We start from the raw sequence: 21,087 nt of genomic DNA, 5'->3' as shown, positions 1-21,087 counted from the left end.
TTCTTTCAAACCAACACGGATTATGAAAATGTATATGAATAACTCTTCATAGGCAAAACAGTCATGTCGATTCGATGTTTCTAGAGGTTTCGAAAGCCCTTGATTCCGCTCCCTCAGATCAATAGCTAACAATTTGCTACACGAAATATATTTGACATAGTATGGTATTGTTCAGTTCGATCTTGACAGTATAATTCGTACATGGCGTAACAGTAAATTACTTCTCTTCTGCATCAAGTACATTAATTTTCATTGGGAAGAAAAAGGCTTTATAGCAAAACGCTTATGTGATCTCAATTTCCTTTAAGTTAAATTTCCGAACTACGACTGATACTAAAGTCAAAGCACCTCAGAGTTCGACATCGTTCATGGATAGAGATTTCTTTGCTATCTTCCTTGTAAAGCTTTGATATGACAACAAAAATACACTGTGTGATTGTAAGCGGTTTAAGGGAAGAAATATTTGTTTATATGCATGTTTCCAAACTCAGAAAGTTAGAAGTAGTGTCAAATTTTATTTAATATTCTGACTTTAACTCGAATATAGGAGGATAATAAAGTGCGACTGGTTATTTTGATTGGAAAGATGCACTTTAGTACATTGCTCTCAACAAATAGTGTTGTTAAGTGAAGATACGCTGTTGCAAAGCAGTAAATGTAATGTCTAACTTGATTGGCAATTTTCTGTTTGCGCCAAAGCCTCAGTTATGAAGCTGTGAAGTCGACGTTCCAGGCTTTCTTTGAAGCGGTTGGAGTGTTCTGATCATCATAAAATTAAAGCATATGAACCGTGTGTAAAATGGCTGGGCCACAACACACATTTCCCACAGGATTCCCAAACCCACAGCAAGGTCCCATGAGAAACCAGTTCGGAGCCGGCCCCCAGATGGCTAGCCTCATGGCTTCCAGTCAACAAGCAGGTATACTGTTGTCAGCCTCATCTTCGTTTTGTAAGAAACACTTACGTGGGCGGAATCAGTAATTTATTTGACCAAGAATAATTTTACAATGACATAGAAATCGTCACCTTTGAACAAAGAAAAAACGTAAGCTATATGTGTTGACATATGAATACAAACATGTTTGATAAGAATATTACTGCTGTTGATTTGGTAACTTGGAAACAAGACCTGTGATTGTCAAGACGTTAATACTTTGCTTGGATTTTCATTAGCTGTCATGCAAGTCTCAGTAAATTTGGAGTTTTATTATGTTTACCCATGATAACCACAACATAATTCTAATTTATTATGTAAGTTCAGTATTATTAGTTAATACTAGATTAGTGAACATTTAAATGGAACTTACTTGTTAAGGTAGAAGAATTGTTTTGGGAAGCTTTGTGTAATAGCTTACTTGACACTGGATCATTTTGCATATTGACAATGTGCTGTCAGTTTGCAACCTCTCAGGAATATAAGGCCTGCATACAATATTGTTACGTGGACAACACACATCTACAGGTTGAACTCCACTATGTTTGAAGTGCACTACACCCCAAAAAGTCATGTGCATGAAATGTTATTTCTATAGTCCTAGGATTTACATATTCCTTGCTATAGTCCTTGGATTTGTGTTTTTCTTCCAACAAATGAATTTTTGTTGGTGTCTGAGTATTTGTGAGTACTGCAAGGACAGACAAATATTTTTGAATTTTGGTTTCTTCTGGAATATTACATAATAGTTTGTCCATTTTTTTTTGTGTGTCTTTAAGATGAGAATCAAACAGAACTGTACCCTTTGTTTGTAACTAAACATAAAAACCACTCCAAATCCACATTGGTATTTTCTTCAGTGACACTTGCCGTTGGCAACACCATACCCAAGTTCTTGGGGTATGTGTAAAAACAAATCTGATTGTTAATCTTTTCAAGTGAGTTGAATTTGTCTCCACAGGAATCGTAGGTTCAAAAATGGTTCAAATGGCTCTGAGCACTATGCGACTTAACTTCTGAGGTCATCAGTCGCCTAGAACTTAGAACTAATTAAACCTAACTAACCTAAGGACATCACACCCATCCATGCCCGAGGCAGGATTCGAACCTGCGACAGTAGCGGTCGCCCGGTTCCAGACTGTAGCGCCCAGAACCGCATGGCCACTCCGGCCGGCTGGAATCGTAGGACTGACTACTTTGTTAATTCATCAGACGGCTTCATTTGTAGGTTTATTGCTATTTACATTGTCACAATTGTAGTTTCATGCATCCTTAAGGAATGTTTCAGCTTTCCCTGTTAAAATTGTTTTAGGAATTACTCTTGATCACATTTTGTCATTGTGGTCTTGCCCAAAGTTCTGCACCCACTACCACATCACTGTGGGATTTGTAATGTGCTGTAGTCCACCTGTTGCAGGTAATTTGGTCAGGTTGAGATGCTTAAGTGTTATGAAGATGAATATGTTTTATCACAGCTTGTCACAGCTTATTGCAGATAGATATTCTGGCTAGAGTGTGATAGTGCCACCACCTTCCTGAAGTATGGTTATAGTGACAAATTACTCCATAGAGCAGCCTGCAGTCTAGGTTAGGTTTCGATGTGACAAATTGGTTGACTTGACAAATGTCACAGATGCTGATATGAATTCAATTTGTGTTAATAGATGGATACAAATTACAGGATAGTACTGTTGTTTGCTCCAAAGTTAACCTATCTTTCACTATGAACAACTGTAAGGTAAATTTAGAAGAAATGCTGTAGAACAGAATAGACAGTTCTCAAGAGTATTTTGATGCAAATTACATGTTTTGTGCATTAACTACGAAGAAAACATGGTTATAGGTGGAGAACTTTGTAACTCTCACCAGATATTGTCAGTAAATCGTTAATTAACATACTCAGTGAAATTCATGCAAATCTTTTATTGAATCCGAGTGACAGGGACCATTGGGCAAGCAAGGGACTCTCATTTGGGAAGAGTGATGTTACCATCAAGCCCACCAGATTTAATTTTTCTATAAAACCCAAATTTGACTGCAGTGAGGTTTTTTGAGGTAAATCTAAGTGTAGTTTGGAAGGTAGAATATAAGGTACTGGCAGAAGTAAAGTTGTGAGGACAGGGCATGAGTTGTGCTTGCATAGCTCAGACCGTAGAGCACTTACCTGCAAAAGGCAAATGTCCTGAGTTTGAGACTTGGTCCAGCACACAGTTTTAATCTGCCAGGAGGTTTTTCTAATTTAAGTGTATATTAGAAGTCTAGGGTAATGGGAATTTGAGGTGGTGCAATTGTCACAAGAGACATGAAACTTAAATCCCCGAAAAAATGAAATTCAGGCTGCACATCATATTGTTGAGGGAGACTCAGTATCGAGGGTGGTAATAAACACGTGGCTCCTTGAAACTTTCTTTGTATTATGAGACTCGCCCCAGATGCCATAGAAAACTTTAGAGGAAACCTTAGTTCCCTGATAATACTGTCATCTGTGAAGAAGACTTTAACTGTGTAACAGTAAGTTTGAATAATTACAGTTTTATAGATGGTATGTGTGACAAAACATCCTGCAAACCATTATTAATTAGCCTTTCTGAAAGTCAGTCAGAGGAAGATAGTTTGGAGCTCCCTATTGATGGAAGTATATTACACTTCATGGCAACAGTCTTTGAAGAAGTCCATAGTGAAACTGGAGTCAGTGACCATGAGGCCGTAGTTAAGAGTAATAATTACTAAAGTACAGCTAAAACAAGTTGGCAGATTTATGTGTGTAGTAAGTTAGAAAAAGAGGCAATTGTGCTACATCTCAAAGGAGTTCAAAACATTTACCTCTGGGCAGTAGCATGTGGGAGAACTGTGACTGAAGTTTAAAAGAATAATTGACCATGCACTGGAGGATGGATATGTACCTAGCAGTTTGGTTCATGACTATGGGGTCTCACCTTGGTTACAGTTAGTGTAAAGAATCGATGACTACTGCATAATATGTGTAAATTAAAGTGAAGCAAGTGCTATGGATAGGAAGATGCTGAATGAAACATGTATGATTGTCAAGAGGACATTGTGTGAAACTTTCAGTGACTATCAGAGTGAAAGATCTCTAACAAAACCCAAAGAAATTTTGATCTTATGTAAAGGCTGTCAGTGGCACAAAATTTAGTGTCCAGACACTGATAGATGATGTGGAAACCGAAGCTGAGGGTAGCAAAGCTAAGCCAGAAATGCTGAACTCCATTTTTAAATGTTTGTTTACTTAGGGAGCTGCAGATTTACTGTGGCAGTTTACTTGAACTCTCACTACTGGTGTAATAAGTGACGTAGCTATTAGTGTCTGTGACTTCAAGACCCAGGAAAAATCACTAACTTAGACTCCCGGCGCAATGCATTCCCTGTTCAGTTCTCCACAGAGTTAATCACATTTCAACCATAATATACTGTAGATCCTTTGAATGAAGTACTGTGATCAATGATTGGGAAAAGCAATTAAGTGAATTGTTCAGTACCACTTTGCCAACTCACAACCTATCTCCTTTCAATGTAACCTAGACCTAGAACTGCACTAAAGATCAGTATGCCACCTCATAATATTTTATATTTACATTCATGTGCTTTGCCAACTCACCTTAACCTAGACATTAGGTTACAGTATAGATAAGTGTATCACCACAACATACATTCTAAAAATTCACACATGTCCAAAAGAAATATTGTCAGTGTTCTGTTCTGTCTTCCACTTGTATCACATTGTACTCCACATCATCATTACATTACTAGTCATGGCCAACATCTGGCATAAGTAGTTCAGTTCATCCAAAACAAGTACAGGTCTCGCCTATTGACAAGAGGGGTAACATAAGTGATGCACGAAATTACCATCCAATCTCATTAACGTCCCTCTGTTGTAGAGTCCTAGAACAATTCTCGACCTCAAACAGAATGCAGTATCTTAAACAGAATGACCCCTTGCATGTCAACTAGTGTGGATTCAGGAAACTTAGATCATGCAAAACATGGCTTGTGCTTTTCTCACATGACGTTTTGGAAACATGGATCAAAGCAGTCGGGTAGATACAGTATTTCTTGTCATCCAAAAGGCATTTGACTTAATTCCACTCAAACATTTACTAACAAAACTGTGGTTCTGTGGGGTATGAAACAAAATTTGTAACTAAGTTGAGGATTTCTTGTAAGTAGGATGCAATGTGTTATCTTGGATGGATTCATTGACAAAAGTTGAAGCAACTTAAGGTGGAAGTGTGTTGGGACTGCTGCTGTTCTTGTTGTATATTAATGACAATATATATTGTAGCTTCAGACTTTTAACAGATAATGCAGGTGTATCTAATGAAATAGTGTCAGACAGAAGGTGCAGAAATATTCAGATATTGATGAGATTTATAAATGTACAAAGATTGGCAACTTGCTTTCAATGTACAGAAGTGTAAAATTCGGCACTTCACAGGAGGATAAAATGTGGTATCCAATGACAAAAATATCAATGATTCACAGTTAACTGATTAACTCTTCAAATACTGGATGTAACAATTTGTAGGGATGTGAAATGGAATGACCACATAACCTCAGTGATAGGAAAATGGTTGGCAGGCTTTGATTAATTGCTAGTATACGGGGATGATGCTCTCAGCCTACAAAGAGTTAGCTTACAAATAAATTGTGCATTCAATCTTATAATATTACTCAACTATTTCATCCGATCCTGGTAGCTTAATGGTCATCGTTACAGATTGTCATTCCACTGGGCCCGGGTTCGATTCCCGGCTGGGTCGGGGATTTTCTCTGCCCAGGGACTGGGTGTTGTGCTATCCTCATCATCCTCATTGACTGTAGGTTGCTGCAGTGCGTCAAATTGAAAGACCGGCACCCGGCGAACAGTCTGCCCGACGAGAGCCACTAGTCATACAATTAAAAAAAACTCAACTGTTTGGCTGCTGTACCAAGTAGGATTAACAGGAGATGTTGAATTTATAAACACAAGGGGTGCACAAATGACCACAGGTTGGTGTGATTCTTGGGAGAGTGCTGAAAATTCTGAATTGGCAGACTATTGAAGTCAGCACAAGTTGTCGTGGAAGCTTAGAAAATTTCCAGAACAAGTATTATGTGAAGAATCTAGAGGTATTCTTCAATTCCCCTATGTATTGCTTTTGTGGTGATCACGAGACGAAGATTAGATACTTGCAGCACAGTCGTTTAAGTAGACATTCTTCTTGTGATCCCTGTTTGACTGGAATGTGAAAAATGCTTAAATGTGTTATCAAGCCAAGTACATTCTGCCATGCACTTAAGTGGTTTGCAGAGTATGAATATAGATGTACGTGTGTATCATCATCGTAGAGAATAATGAGCACTTACTCATATTGTATAATGTGTTACACTTCTGGAAAACCAGGGAGGCATTCAAAATTGTGTTTAAAGTATTATGCTTCCCAGCCTGGCACATACTTCAAATACAGGGTGATTATAATTAAAATTAAAATAACACCACTGGTCAGAATGATGTCAAATAGCAACGGAATATTATCGGAGAAAGGGTAAAACGAATGGCAGAAGAAAAATAAATAGTTACAAAATGTAGAAATAGGTGGTGCTGTGAGCATCATAATCTTACAGTAGTAGACTACAAATGACAAATGAATCATACAATAATGCCTAAGGTGTACATTTGATGCTAAAAAAACTGTACTACTCAGTGTGCATGGGTGCACAGGTGATACTGTTAGTTACGTAAGCCCATCCACCACGGAAACCCCCCTGCGGGTCCTGGGGTAAGAATAGGCCTGAGGTATTCCTGTGTGTCGTAATACATGGTGGTCCCCGTAGGGTTTGACCTCCATTGTTCAAAATTTTTATGAAGAGTGAGCCAATTGGGGAAGGATGCTTTACATGATGCATTGTGTCATTCATGCCTTGAGATCTGTAACCTGTTTTCTCGTCATCGCATTGCAAACCCGCTCATTCTCAATCTCTTGGGTGAGGAGACCTTCCTGGGTGCACATTCCACCATGCACTATGCAGTGTCACCTTCTGTGCTCATGATTACCATGGACTTGTTTGCATCTGATAACCAGCACAGTAGCTAGTCCATTGTGGTGGGGCCGCCATGTATCTTGTTGGTTGTAGCCCACTGACAACACAAGGATCGATCTGCTGATGCCTGTTCTGTTAACTCCCCATGTATGCTAAGGAGTAGATGCCTGTCACCCTGGGGCATCGGACTCCCGGCAATGGCCGTCCTGCCAGGTGGCCATTGCTGCAGCTGGGTGGTGCCCGTGGGGGGGTGGGGGGGCTGGTTGGAGTGGGTGGTATCAAAGCGGATGAAGTGCGAAGGATCGTACCACGTCATCACTTGCTGGTGATCATACACCAGCAGTCTTTAAGCATTTTAAGTCTCAGTACAGTGCGAGGAAGTAGGACCTTAAATCATTCCCCTCCCTGGCCACACCATGGGAGGAGCACCAGGCTAAGGATGGCAGCGAACCTTACTCAACCCAGTACCTCGTATATACGAGAACTGATGGGGACTCCTTTGTTTCGATGAAGCCACAGTTTTTTTGTAGACCATTTAGAGGACAAGTTTGGGGAGGTCGAGGGCTTGTCCAAAATGCAGGCAGGGTTAGTCTTAATAAAAACAGCATCCTGCCCAGTCACGGGCATTACTCACTTCTGACAAGCTGGGGATGTTTCCATTACCATCACGCCCCATAAGAGCTTAAATATGGTCCAAGGTATCATACTCCACAGGGACCTTCTTTTGCAGCCTGATGACGAGCTGCACGCCAACTTGGAGCGATGAGGCGTTCATTTTGTCTGGTGCGTCCATCGGGGTCCGAGGGATAATCAGGTTGCCAACGGTGCCTTCATCTTGGCCTTAGAGGGTGACACACTGCCCGAGAAGGTCAAGGTGATGGTATACTGCTGTGATGTAAAGCTGTATGTCCCTCCCCCTATGCAGTGCTTTAAGTGCTGGAAGTACAGCCATATATCTTCCCACTATACTTAGTTTCACATGTCGAGATTGTGGACATCAATCACATCCCAATACTCTATCTGCCCCATCTCCCATCTGTATCAACTGCAGAGAGCATCATTCTCCTTGCTGGCCAGACAGCAGGATTTTACAGCACGAAAGGAAAATCATGGAATAAGACCGTGGACCGACTGACCTACACTGAGGCTAAGAGAAAATTTGAGCATCTACATCCTGTGACTAAGACCTCTTATGCCGCCGCTACGAGAACAGTTGTAGCCTCATACGTTCTGCAAATTGCGGTCAGCTCTCCAAGCTGGAAGACTACACCTGCCCCCTTGATGGTGGGGGGGTGGGGGGGGGGGGGTGGGGACTTACATGCCCCCCCTCCCCCCCCCCTCCCTCCAACCATAAGAGGCCACCGGTCCCAACTTCTCAGCAGCCACATAAGCGTAAGTCTTCTTCGGCACCTCTCGCTAAGAAGGGGACCTTTGGGTCAGTCACTTCCCAGGTTTTTGCTAGTGGGAAGATGACTCCTGCCAGTGACTGAAGAAGTGCCCAAAAGTAGTTGGTCGTAGGGCTTAAAGATCATCCTCAGTCCCAGAGACTGAATCAGTTTATCCCTCCCAGCCAGTGAAACCCAAGGAGCAGCAAGAGAAATCCAAAAACAAGGCCCCAAGACCAAGGGACGTGCAGTGGCACCCACACCACTGCTACCTACAAGCTATGCTTCTGAGGATGAGGTGGAGATTCTGGTGTCTGCTGAAGACCTAGATCTCACCGGATACTCAGACACTACAGATATGGACTGCTTAGGAAATAAATCCGTGGCAGCAGGTGACCATAAGGCGTAAACTGCCTCATTGAATGTTCCATGCCTTCCCAGCCTCATAATTACGTTATCCTCCAGTGGAATTGTGGCAGTTTTTTTCCACTACCTGGCTGAGCTGTGGCAACTGTTATGCTCTACACCTGCTTTCTGCATTGTCCTCCAGGAAACCTGGTTCCCGGCAATGCTGAACCCTACCCTCCACGGCTATAAGGGATATTACAGGAACAGTAGCAACTATAATAGTGTCAAGTAGAGTTTGCATCTATGTCCTGAACTCGGTATGCGGTGAACCTGTGCGCCTTCAAACCCCTCTTGAACCTGTGGCTGTCAGGATAAGGTGACACACGAAATAATTGTTTGCAATGTATATCTTCCCCCAGATGGTGCAGTACCCCAGGGCACATTGGCTGTACTGATTAACTCCCTAAACCCTTCCTACTTTTGGGAGATTTTAATGCTCATAACCTCTTGTGGTGTGGCAGCATGTTTACTGGCAGAGGCAGAGATGTCGAAAATTTACTGTCACAATTCGACCTCTGCGTCTTAAATACAGGTGCCTCCACACATTTCAGTGTGGCACATGGCACGTATTCAGCCATTCATCTCTCGGTTTGCATTCCTAGCCGTCTCGCATCTATCCACTGGAGAGCACATGCGACCTGTGTGATAGTGACCTTTTCCCCCTCTTCCTGTCACTGCCCCGGCATCAGGCCTAAGGACACCTGCCCAGGTGAGCTTCAAACAAGGCAGACTTGGAAACTTTACCTCTGCTGTCACCTTTGAATCTCCCACACACGGTAACATTGATGTGATGGTTGAGCAGGTGACTACAACTATCGTTTCTGCGGCAGAAAATGCGATCCCTTGCTCTTTAGGGTGCGGGGGTTAAAGGCAGTCCCTTGGTGGTTGCCGGAAGTAGCTAAAGCAATTAAGGAGCATCGGCGACCTCTACAGCGGCATTAGCAGCACCCTTTCCTGAAGCACCTCATAGCCTTTAGACAGCTCCGTGCCCGCATTTGCCATCTTATCAAATGACAGAAGCAGGAGTGTTGGGAGAGAGACGTCTCGACCATTGGGTGCTATGAGTCACCTTCCCAAGTCTGGGCTACGATCAAACATGTTTTTGGTTACCAGACCCTAACCAGGTGCTCCTGGTGTTAACATAAATGGCAGGAGAGCACCATCATTCCAGTGCTCAAACCTGGTAAAAACCCACTTGTTGTGGATAGCTATCGGCTCATCAGCCTCACCAATGTTCTTTGTAAGCTGCTGGAACGTATGGTGTATCAGCGGTTGGGTTGGGTCCTGGAGTCACGTGGCCTACTGGCTCCATGTCAGGGCAGCTTCCGCCAGGGTCGCTCTACCACTGATAATCAAGTGTCCCTAGAGTCTGCCATCTGAACAGCCTTTTCCAGGCGCCAACACCTTCTTGCCATCTTTTTGATATGCAAAGCGTATGACACCACCTGGCGACATCATATCCTTGCCACATTATACGAGTGGGGTCTCCGAGCCCACTTCCGATTTTGATCCAAAATTTCCTGCCTCTTCGTGCTTTCCATGTCCAAGTTGGTGCCTCCCATAGTTCCATCCATATCCAGGAAAATGGAGTCCCGCATTGCTCTGTTTTGAGTGTGTGTCTATTTTCAGTGGCCATTAACAGTCCAGTGGCAGCTGTAGGGCCATCCGTCTAGCCTTCTCTGTATGCAGATGACGTCTGCATTTCTTACTGCTCCTCCAGTACTGGTTTTGTTGAGTTTGTTGAGTGGTGCCTACAGGGAACCATTCACAAGGCAGTCATGGGCTCTAGCCCACAGCTTTCATCTTTCAGGCGCAAAGTCGTGTGTCGTGCACTTCTGTCGGTGTCATACCATTCATCCGAAACCAGAACTTAACCTTACTGACAATTGACTTCTTGTTGTGGAGGTATATCGATTCTTAGGACTGGTTTTCGATGCCCGATTGACTTGGATACCTCACCTTCGTCAGCTTAAGTGGAAATGCTGGCAGCACCTCAATGCCCTCCGCTGCCTGAGCAACACTAATTGGGGTGCTGATCGCTCTACGCTGCTGCAGCTCTGCAGATCCCTTGTTCAATCCCGTGTTGACTATGGGAGTGTGGGGTATGGTTCGGCAGTGCCCTCAGCATTGTGTTTAATTGACCCAGTGCACCACTGTGGCGTTCGCCTAGCGACAGGTTCTTTAGGAACGAGTCCGGTGACCAGTGTCCTGGTGGAGGCTGGAGTCCCTCCATTGAAGATAGGCGTGCAGAACTGCTCACCAGTTACGTTGCACACATTCGTAGTTCTCCTGCGCATCTGAATTACTGTCTCCCTTTCCCACCTGTGGCTGCCGGTCTTCCACTTTGGCGGCTCAGGTCAGGGCTAATGATTGCGGTTCGCATGCGATGTCAGAACTGGAGTCCTTCCCTTTACAACCCATACTAGAGGTCCATTTATGTACTCCTCCGTGGGGCACATCTAGGCCGTGGCTTCACCTGGACCTTTCACATGGCCCTAAGGACTCAGTTAATCCTGCGACTCTCCACTATCACTTCCTCTCGATTCTCGACATGTACCAGGGCCATGAAGTGGTTCACACGGATGGCTCGATGGCCGATGGTCACGTTGCTTTTTCTATGTCCATGGAGGACATACAGAACAGCACTTGTTACCAAATGGCTGCAGTGTTTCGATTGCAGAGCTGGCGGCCATATCTCGTGCTCTTGAGCACATCCGCTCATTCCCTGGCACGTCATTTCTCCTGTGAACAGACTCCTTGAGCAGCTTACGAGCTATCGACCAGTGCTACCCTTGTCGTCCTTTGGTAGCGACCATCCAAGAGTCCCTCTATGCCCTGGAACGGTCCTGTCGTTCAGTTTGTCTGGACCCCAGGTCATATCGGAATCCCAGGCAACGAACTTTGCAACAGGCTGGCCAAACAGGTTACGCAGAAACTGCTTCAGGAGATGGGCATCTCTGAACCTGACCTGCGTTCTGATTTAAGCCTCAGGGTGTTTCAGTTTTGGGAGACAGAATGGCATAACAGTATGCACAACAAGCTGCGTGTCATTAAGGAGACTATGAATGTGTGGAAGTCTTCCATGCGGGTCTCTCGCAGGGAATAAGTTGTCCTCTGCTGGCTCCGCACTGGCCACACTTGGGCAACCCACGGGTACCTCCTGCGACGTTAAGAACTGTCTGTGTTGGTGCGGTGCCTGGTTGACAGTGGCCCATGTTCTGGTGCAGTGTCCCACTTTGAGTGCCCAGCAACGAAATCTTGGGTTACCGGACTCGTTGCCGCTAATTTTATCTGACAATGCCTCATCTGCTGATTGTTTTATTTGCGAGGGTGGGTTTTATCATTTGAACTAAGTTTTAGTGCATGTCCTTTGTCCCTGTATCCTCCGCCCTAGTGCTTCTAGGCTGGAGGTTTTAATGAGTTGCAGAGTGGCTGGCTTCTCCTTTTTATTCTCATGGTTAGCCACCCATGGTAATCTGCTTTGTTGTTTTAATCTCTTCATCCTGTTTTTTGCATTTCTGTCGTTTTCTTGTCTCCTTTTGTCCATTTGCATGTTTGTTGTACTTCATTGTTCTTGTGAATTTTCTTTTCATTCCGTTTTGAGTTGTCAGTCTCATTAGTTTTATTCCTACATTTGTGGCATTGTTTTATTCGAAACAAGGGATGATGACCTTCTAGTTCGCTACCTTTCTCCCTCTTTTAATCCAACCAACCACCACATTGGATGGGTAAAATAGGTTTTTAATTGTCCTGAGTCCAAAAACCGCATAAAAAGAATAATCAGAATCAAATCGGGTTATTAATTTATATGTAACTGGTGCAAAACATGTTCAGTATGCTGTTCACCGTTTTCTGCAGCAAGTTGAAATCAAGAAACAGCATGTTCCACAACTGATAGTGTTTCCGAGGTCACATTCAGAATGTGTTGCGCAATGTGTTCCTTCTGTGCAGCAATGTTTGCAGTCGGAACACTGAACACATCTTTCAGATAGCCCCACAGCCAGAAGTTACACGAATTAAGATAGTGATCGGGATGGCCAGGCTGTAGGGAAATGGCGGCTGATAATTCTAGAATTTTTTAAATGGCATGTCAGCAGCTGCTTAACTGGATTTGCACTGTGTGGTGTGCGCCATCTTGCATAAAAATGATCCCATCCGTGCTGTTCGAGAGCTGGATTGACGTGGTTGCGCAAAAGACACTCATAGCGCTTGCCAGTGATGGGACAGATCACAGGACCGGAAGCACATGTCTCTTTGGAAAAAATATGGCTGTATGATGAATGATGCCATAAACCTGCTCCACACAGTGATCTTTTCAGGATGAAGTGGTAGTGGTTGATTTGTCTGTGGATTGTCTGTTGCCCATATTCGACAATTCTGTGTGTTGACATAGCCTGTCAAATGGAAGTGGGCTTCGTTTGTCCACAAAATCTTCCACGGCCAGTCAATGTCCACTTCCATGTGAGCAAGAAATTCTAAAGCAAAGGTCTCTCTTGCTAGCAGGTCAACAGAAAGCAACTTGTGCTGACATCAAATCAGTTTGTTTCCTCCCTCTACCAGGTTGCACATTAAAAGAACAATTCTTTTTGAGTTTCCAAATCATTTTTTCCATACCCACGGCAGTCATCGGACCAACGCCTTTTTTCAAACTCTTCATTGTCGAGAACTTCTGCAGAGTGAAGTGTGCAGAGTCATCATTCTTGTAATACAGCTTTACAAGCAGAGCACGATCCTGTATTGAGTTAGTAATGGTGAATGTCGCAGATTCAAAAGGAGGAAAAGCCGTGTACCCGGTGTGTTTATACCAACTTCAACGGGTCATACACATGACAGGTATTTTCGTTTACGTATTCTGACACATACATTGCCATCTATTAATCAGTTTTCACACTCCAGAATGAGATTTTCACTCTGCAGCAGAGTGTGCGCTGATATGAAACTTCCTGGAAGATTAAAACTGTGTGCCCGGCCGAGACTCGAACTCGGGACCTTTGCCTTTCGCGGGCAAGTGCTCTACCATCTGAGCTACCGAAGCACGACTCGCGCCCAGTCCTCACAGCTTTACTTCTGCCAGTATCTCGTCTCCTACCTTCCAAACTTAACAGAAGCTCTCCTGCGAACCGTTGTTGTTGTGCTTCGGTAGCTCAGATGGTAGAGCACTTGCCCGCGAAAGGCAAAGGTCCCGAGTTCGAGTCTCGGTCGGGCACACAGTTTTAATCTGCCAGGAAGTTTCAGTTTTCACACTGGTTTCTTCTTCTGCCATACATTTTCCCCCTTATCTGATAATATTCCGTTGGAATTTAACTTCATTCACTACAGCATTTTGAAAGTTTATCACCTTGTATATTACGCATAATCACTGGAGTGATCAGAAATAAGAGTAATTACAGAGAATATAAAAACGCTTAATAAAGATGGGTATGAGATAAGAGTACCTCAAAAGTGTTGTGGAACGCATGTTTTAACAATTTGCTGAATCTAGAGGAAGTAGTGGAGAAAGATTTATAGAGTGTATATAGGTTGAACCAAAAATGGGGAAAAGATCTAAAGTGGATAGAAGTGTAAGAGATGCTGAAGAACATTAGAGGAGGAAAGCCAGAGGAGTTGGATGAACTTTGCAAGTGATCAAAGTAGCAAAAGATGTGAGAACACAATGGCTGTATAAAGCTATGAGTGTCGTACGGAAGTGAGAGCTCTGAAAGACTGTAAGACGAGAATAATTGTACCTCTTTAAGCAAGGAAGCCAAAATGATGTAAAAACTATAGAAATGTTACCCTGCTATGTGAAGCCAGTGTGTGAAACTTTCAGAAGATTCTGGAGAGACAAATCTGAAGATCAGTAGGAAAAAACAGCTGAGCGAAGAGCACTATTGCTTTGGGCCAGGAAGCTCCACAGTAGAGCCCATATTTACAGTGAGACAATGGCAGCAACAGCACTGAGTGTGAGATACATCCACTGGTGGCCTTCCTAGATTCAGAGAAGACCTGCAACATTGTATTCAGAAGTAAAGTTTGGGTGGCACTAAGAAGGAAAGGAGTAAAAAGCAAACTAAAAAATCATAAGAGAATATTAGAGATGTGCGAGTTGTGAGAGACTAAGAAGAGTGAGAACAGGATAGATGATATCGAGAAACAGTCTAAACAAGGCGGTGCACTATCTAAAATATTTTTCATAGTGGTAATAAATGGTACAGTGCAAAAGTAGCAAGAGAAATAGGAGATAGGGTGACAATGTTGTTTAGGCCTATTAATGACGTATTGGTGTGGAGAAACAGTGAGTAGGAAATAAAGAAGCTGGGTTTTGAGAAGATGATGAACAAGAATGGCCTGGACCTTTGGAGGTGACGTAGTCCCACCTCTAACTGACAAACCAGGGACTCCTAAGATAAGACTTGGCAAACAAATGGTAATGAGATGGGGAGCTATTAATATCAATGGGGGCTACTCAGGGAAGAAGGTAGAGCTGGCAGAGGCTGCAAGTAAGATGGGGCTGGACGTTTTAGCTGTTAGTGACATTCGGGTAAGGGGTGAGAAAGAAGAGGAAGTGGGAGAATACAAGGTCTACCTGTCAGGAGTCAAAGCAGGAATAGCACAATGGGATGTAGGGCTTTACATCAGGAAGGAAATGGAAACCCAGCATAGTTGCAACAAGGTATGTAAACGAACGACTGATGTGGATAGATTTGACAGTGTCTAGCAAGAAAATTAGGATTGTCAGTATATTCGCATTTTGAAGGGACAGATCAAGATAAGATGGATAGTTTTTATGAGGCACTCAGTGATGTAGTTGTTAGAGTAAAGGACAAGGACAGTGTTCTGCTCATGGGTGATTTTAACGCCAGGATTGGAAATCGAACAGAAGGTTATGGGTAAATTTGGAGAGGATATGGAGGCCAACAGGAACGGGAAACAACTCTTGGATTTCTGTGCCAGTATGGGCTTAGTAATCACAAACTCTTTTTTAAACATAAGAACATTCACCGGTATACCTGGGAAGGCAGGGGAACCAGATCTGTCATTGACTATATAATGACAGATCGGGAATTCAGGAAGGCTGTGAGGGACACACGTGTATTCAGGGGATTCTTTGATGACGCTGATCATTATTTAATCTGCAGTGAAATTGGGATTGTGAGGCCGAAAGTGCAGGAGGTCAGGTCCATATATAGAAGGATAAGAGTGGAGAAACTTCAGGATAAGGAAATCGGGCACAAGTACATAACAGCGATCTCAGAAAGGTACCAGTTGGTTGAATGTAGTCAATTACAGTCATTGGAAAAGGAATGGACAAGGTACAGGGACACAGTACTAGAAGTGGCTAAAGAATGTCTTGGAACAGTAGTGTGTAAAAGTAGGATGAAGCAAACAGCTTGGTGGAATGATACAGTCAAGGCAGCCTGTAAAAGGAAAAAGAAGGCGTATCAAAAATGGCTACATACCAGAACCCAGGTAGACAGAGAAAGTTATGTTGAAGAAAGAAACAAAGCCAAACAGATAATTGCAGCATCCAAGAAGAAATCGCGGGAAGACTTTGGAAACAGGTTGGAGACTATGGGTCAAGCTGCTGGAAAACCATTCTGGAGTGTAATTAGCAGTCTTCAAAAGGGAAGAAAGAAGGAAATGACAAGTATTTTGGACAGGTCAGGAAAACTGCTGGTGAATCCTGTGGATGCCTTGGGCAGATGGAGGGAATATTTTGAAGAGTTGCTCAATGTAGGTGAAAATGCGATCAGTAATGTTTCAGATTTCGAGGTAGAATGGGATAGGAATGATGATGGAAATAGGATCACATTTGAGGAAGTGGAAAAAATGGTCAATAGATTGAAGTGCAATAAAGTGGCTGGGGTGGATGAAATTAAGTCAGAACTCATCAAATACAGTGGAATTTCAGGTCTTAAATGGCTACACAGGATAACTGAAATAGCCTGGGAATCGGGACAGGTTCCATCAGACTGGACAAAAGCAGTAATCACACCAATCTTTAAACATGGAAACAGAAAAGATTGTAACAACTACAGAGGTATGTCTTTAATCAGCGTTGTGGGTAAAATCTTCTCAGGTATTGTTGAAAGGAAAGTGTGAGTATTAGTTGAGGACCAATTGGATGAAAATCAGTGTGGGTTTAGGCCTCTTAGAGGTTGTCAGGACCAGATCTTTAGCTTACGGCAAATAATGGAGAAGTGTTATGAGTGGAACAGGGAATTGCATCTATGCTTTATAGATCTAGAAAAGGCATATGACCGGGTTCCTAGGAGGAAGTTATTGTCTGTTCTACAAGATTATGGAATAGGAGGCAAACTTTTGCAAGCAATTAAAGGTCTTTACATGGATAGTCGGGCAGCAGTTAGAGTTGATGGTAAATTGAGTTCATGGTTCAGAGTAGTTTCAGGGGTAAGACAAGGCTGCAACCTATCTCCACTGTTGTTCATATTATTTATGGATCATATGTTGAAAACAATAGACTGGCTGGGTGAGATTAAGATATGTGAACACAAAATAAGCAGTCTTGCATATGCGGATGACTTAGTTGTGATGGCAGATTCGATTGAAAGTTTGCAAAGTAATATTTCAGAGCTAGATCAGAAATGTAAGGACTATGGTATGAAGATTAGCATCTCCAAAACGAAAGTAATGTCAGTGGGAAAGAAATATAAACGGATTGAGTGCCAAATAGGAGGAACAAAGTTAGAACAGTTGGATGGTTTCAAGTACTTAGGATGTATATTGTCACATGATGGCAACATAGTGAAAGAACTGGAAGCGAGGTGTAGCAAAGCTAATGCAGTGAGTGCTCAGCTACGATCTACTCTCTTCTGCAAGAAGGAAGTCAGTACCAAGACTAAGTTATCTGTGCACCGTTCAGTCTTTCAACCAACTTTGTTGTATGGGAGCGAAAGCTGGGTGGATTCAGGTTACCTTATCAACAAAGTTGAGGTTACGGATATGAAAGTAGCTAGGATGATTGCAGGTACTAGTAGATGGGAACAATGGCAGGAGGATGTCCACAATGAGGAAATCAAAGAAAAACTGGGAATGAACTCTATAGATGTAGCAGTCAGGGTGAACAGGCTTAGATGGTGGGGTCATGTTACACGCATGAGAGAAGCAAGGTTACCCAAGAGACTCATGGATTCAGCAGTAGAGGGTAGGAGGAGTCGGGGCAGACCGAGGAGAAGGTACCTGGATTCGGTTGAGAATGATTTTGAAGTAATCGGTTTAACATCAGAAGAGGCACCAATGTTAGCACTGAATAGGGGATCATGGAGGAACTGTATAAGGGGGGCTATGCTCCAGACTGAACGCTGAAAGGCATAATCAGTCTTAGATGATGATGATGATGATGATGATGATGATGATGATGATGATGATGATGATGATGGGGGGTATTTATTAAGGTAGTGAATGCAGTATGTGCAAAATCCTAGACTAAACTTCAATGTGAAGTGTAACTCCTAACATTTTTAAGTTCCTTTTGATGCTGTGATGTACTGATTGGTTGATAATATTTTAATATTCTGTATTGAAATAATTTATTGGTATTTTTGTTGCTTTCATAAAAATTCCTTGTATGTTTACTGGATGATTTGCACACTTAGCTCGTTTTCAGAGGAAGAAATATTGTAGCTTCTCGAAGGTGACATGTCTGACCTAGACTTTGACATTTATGATGGGGAGAAAGATATCAAAAATGCTTAACAACAGAACCCTGTTACATCAGTACAGTTTAAGGACTGGTTCTTGATATGGTTGAAATTGTGGACACTCAAGGCAGTGTTGGAGACGATGATCCTTTGGTTTGAAGATGGTTAGTTAATAGTCGAAACCATGCAGCATATTATTTGGCGCACAAGTAAAGGTACCCAGCAATGGGATCAATTTTTGACTATCCGTACGGTGATGCAGATTAAGATCACAGGTATCACACCCTGCAGCCATTTACCGTGGTGGGTCCTCATTTGCGAGCAACTGACAGAAAAAGAATTTTGGAATTTCGTGTGACACTAAGTAGTGTTAAATAGTTGCATCAAGTAGTCTGGTTGTGCGGTGTAATGGATAGCATAGTAGTTTCACATGTAGAAAGATGTGGGTTCAAATCTTACCAGGTGCAGTAATTTTTTTTATTTTTAAATATTTGTCAAAATCGCTGTTTTTATCCAGTTAATTGATTTAAGTGTAATTCTTTTATTTCCATTCCTTTGGCACATCATTTTTATCACAATATCCCCTTCTTCGTTTGGTCTCATTTTTTCCTTCCTTTTTCCACTTGAAATCTGTGTTCATGTGTTTCTAAATTAATATTATTTATTAATTTAGATTTAGTTTCTTTTATTTCATCACCCTGTTTTTTCATCCACATTATTGCATTCTCATATCTATTTCTCATTTTGTTTGAATTTTATTATACTTAAAGACCTCTTTTTCTTTTTTTGTTTTTCTTTTTTCTTTTTTTCCCCAATCTTCATCTGAGATATTTTGTCCATAGTGCCATGGGTATTTAGTTTACGGTTAAATGTTTGTATGATTACCATGCAAAAAATGCACATTTGGAAACAAAAAACACATTTTTCACACCACTGCACAGTCAATATAAGTAGATTATGTGGTCTTTAGTTTCTTAACTGATAGATCAGAATTTTCAAGTAATTGAATGTTGTAATAGATGAACATGATTAACTCATATTCGCAAAAATTCCAGTTGGAAAAAGAATGGAACAAATGAAAAGGTCATACAGTGATTAAAACAATGACAAAGGAATAGAAATAAAAAATTACATTTAAACAATTTAATTGAATAAAAATAATGACCCATATCATTTCAGTAAAGATTTAAAAGTAAAAGAATTTATTGCATCTGATAAGATTCTTACACACAAGTTCTTGCATGTGAAGCTATTATCTTATCCATTACATCATGCCAACAGACTATGTAACTCGAAATCCTGAAACTTTTTCAGTCAGTTACTCGCAAATGAAGTCCACCAGGGTGAATGGGTGTGGGATGTGATACCTGGTATGTCAAGCTACATCACTGTAGGTTTAATTTCAAAGTCGATCCCACTGCTGGGGACCTCTCCTTGTGAAAAGAATGGATGAGAAAAGAATGTCCAGGAAGATGCGCAAGCTTAAGATGGAGGCCAAGGCTCTTAAGTGGAAGAGCTAAAACATCAGAAAAGGGGAAAAATAACTTGCCCATATTTTGTGGTTAAAGTAGTGGCTCACTTAAGATTGCCATTATAAGATAACGCTGCTCACATACACACAAAATATACATTTTCTATGAGGATAGGACAGGTAGTTGGCCGTGGCCTTGCTGAATGAACCAACCCGGTATTTGCCTGGAATGATTTAAGAAAGTCACAGGAAACCCAAATAAGAATGGATGATAGATCAGACTCCCATCTTGCAAGTGAGGTCAGTGTCTTAACAACTGCACTGTGTCATTTGGCAGGTCCATTTTGTTCAGTGTTCTTTTGGTCACACAAAATCTGCTCCAGGCAACTTGCATTATAAAATTTAGTTGTGGACTGCATCACTGCACAAAGTGTGGATACCTGTGGTTGACCTCGTCATGTACGTACTGCTGTGCTCTTTCTACTGCCTTAAATCTGGTCAGAAAATTTGACTCTGGGCTTGTAAACATGCTACTATGCCAGTTCAGTTCATCTGGAAAACAGTCAGCATCCTCCCATTATGGGTGAGATGAACTCAGGAGAATGACGAGATATTACTGTCACGTTATGCACAGCAGATCTCGACACATGATCTATGTCTAAATTATTATAGTGTGGTCATGTATTGTAATAGGTATTGCAAGTTACGATGTGCAATGCATAACTTAACAAATTTTATAAAGTTTAATTTTCTTTTAATGTGTGATGAGATTGTTTGATAGTCTTCCTCATTTTTTTCTTGCCTTTAACAACTTTACTTATCAAGGGATCTCGTGATCAGTTAGCCAATAGAGTGCCAGAATGTTACTTTTATAAACGAAATGTGACATCTAAAATATATATTTTATGAAGAGAGAATTGTTTCAGTGTTTCCTCTCATTGAAGATATGGTTTATGTAATTGAAAATGTTGTTTCTGAGTGTTGGTTCCATGTTTCTCCTTCCTCCTTCATTTCTTTTGATTGTATTAATTGCTCCGTGGTTCTACGTTTTGAAATATATAATTTTTCTGTCAGTATAATGTAGTGACACACATGGTTTACTGTGGTTAAACAAGTAATTTTTTAACAGCTGTATTTCACAGAATGTTAAATAGCTCTCTATTTCAAGCTGTGCACTCAGTTAACATAGAAAGCAAATCTCTTGG

The 21,087-nt window shown here is 41.9% G+C and overlaps 1 protein-coding gene across 2 annotated transcripts in view; it reads left to right on the top strand.

Moving 5' to 3' along the window:
• The first annotated feature begins 400 nt into the window (after positions 1-400).
• Positions 401-21,087, top strand: part of LOC126089920 (mediator of RNA polymerase II transcription subunit 30-like) — a 124,364-nt gene continuing 103,677 nt past the window's right edge. For both annotated transcript variants that reach the window (XM_049906947.1, XM_049906948.1), the window contains exon 1: positions 401-920. In XM_049906947.1, the coding sequence (XP_049762904.1) occupies positions 800-920 (121 nt within the window). In that variant the 5' untranslated portion in view covers positions 401-799. The remainder of the gene's footprint in view (positions 921-21,087) is intronic.

The sequence above is a fragment of the Schistocerca cancellata genome, chromosome 1 (assembly GCF_023864275.1).
Source record: "Schistocerca cancellata isolate TAMUIC-IGC-003103 chromosome 1, iqSchCanc2.1, whole genome shotgun sequence".
NCBI lineage: Eukaryota > Metazoa > Arthropoda > Insecta > Orthoptera > Acrididae > Schistocerca > Schistocerca cancellata.
Note: the sequence above shows the minus strand (reverse complement) of the source record. Positions and strands in the feature narration are given on the sequence as shown.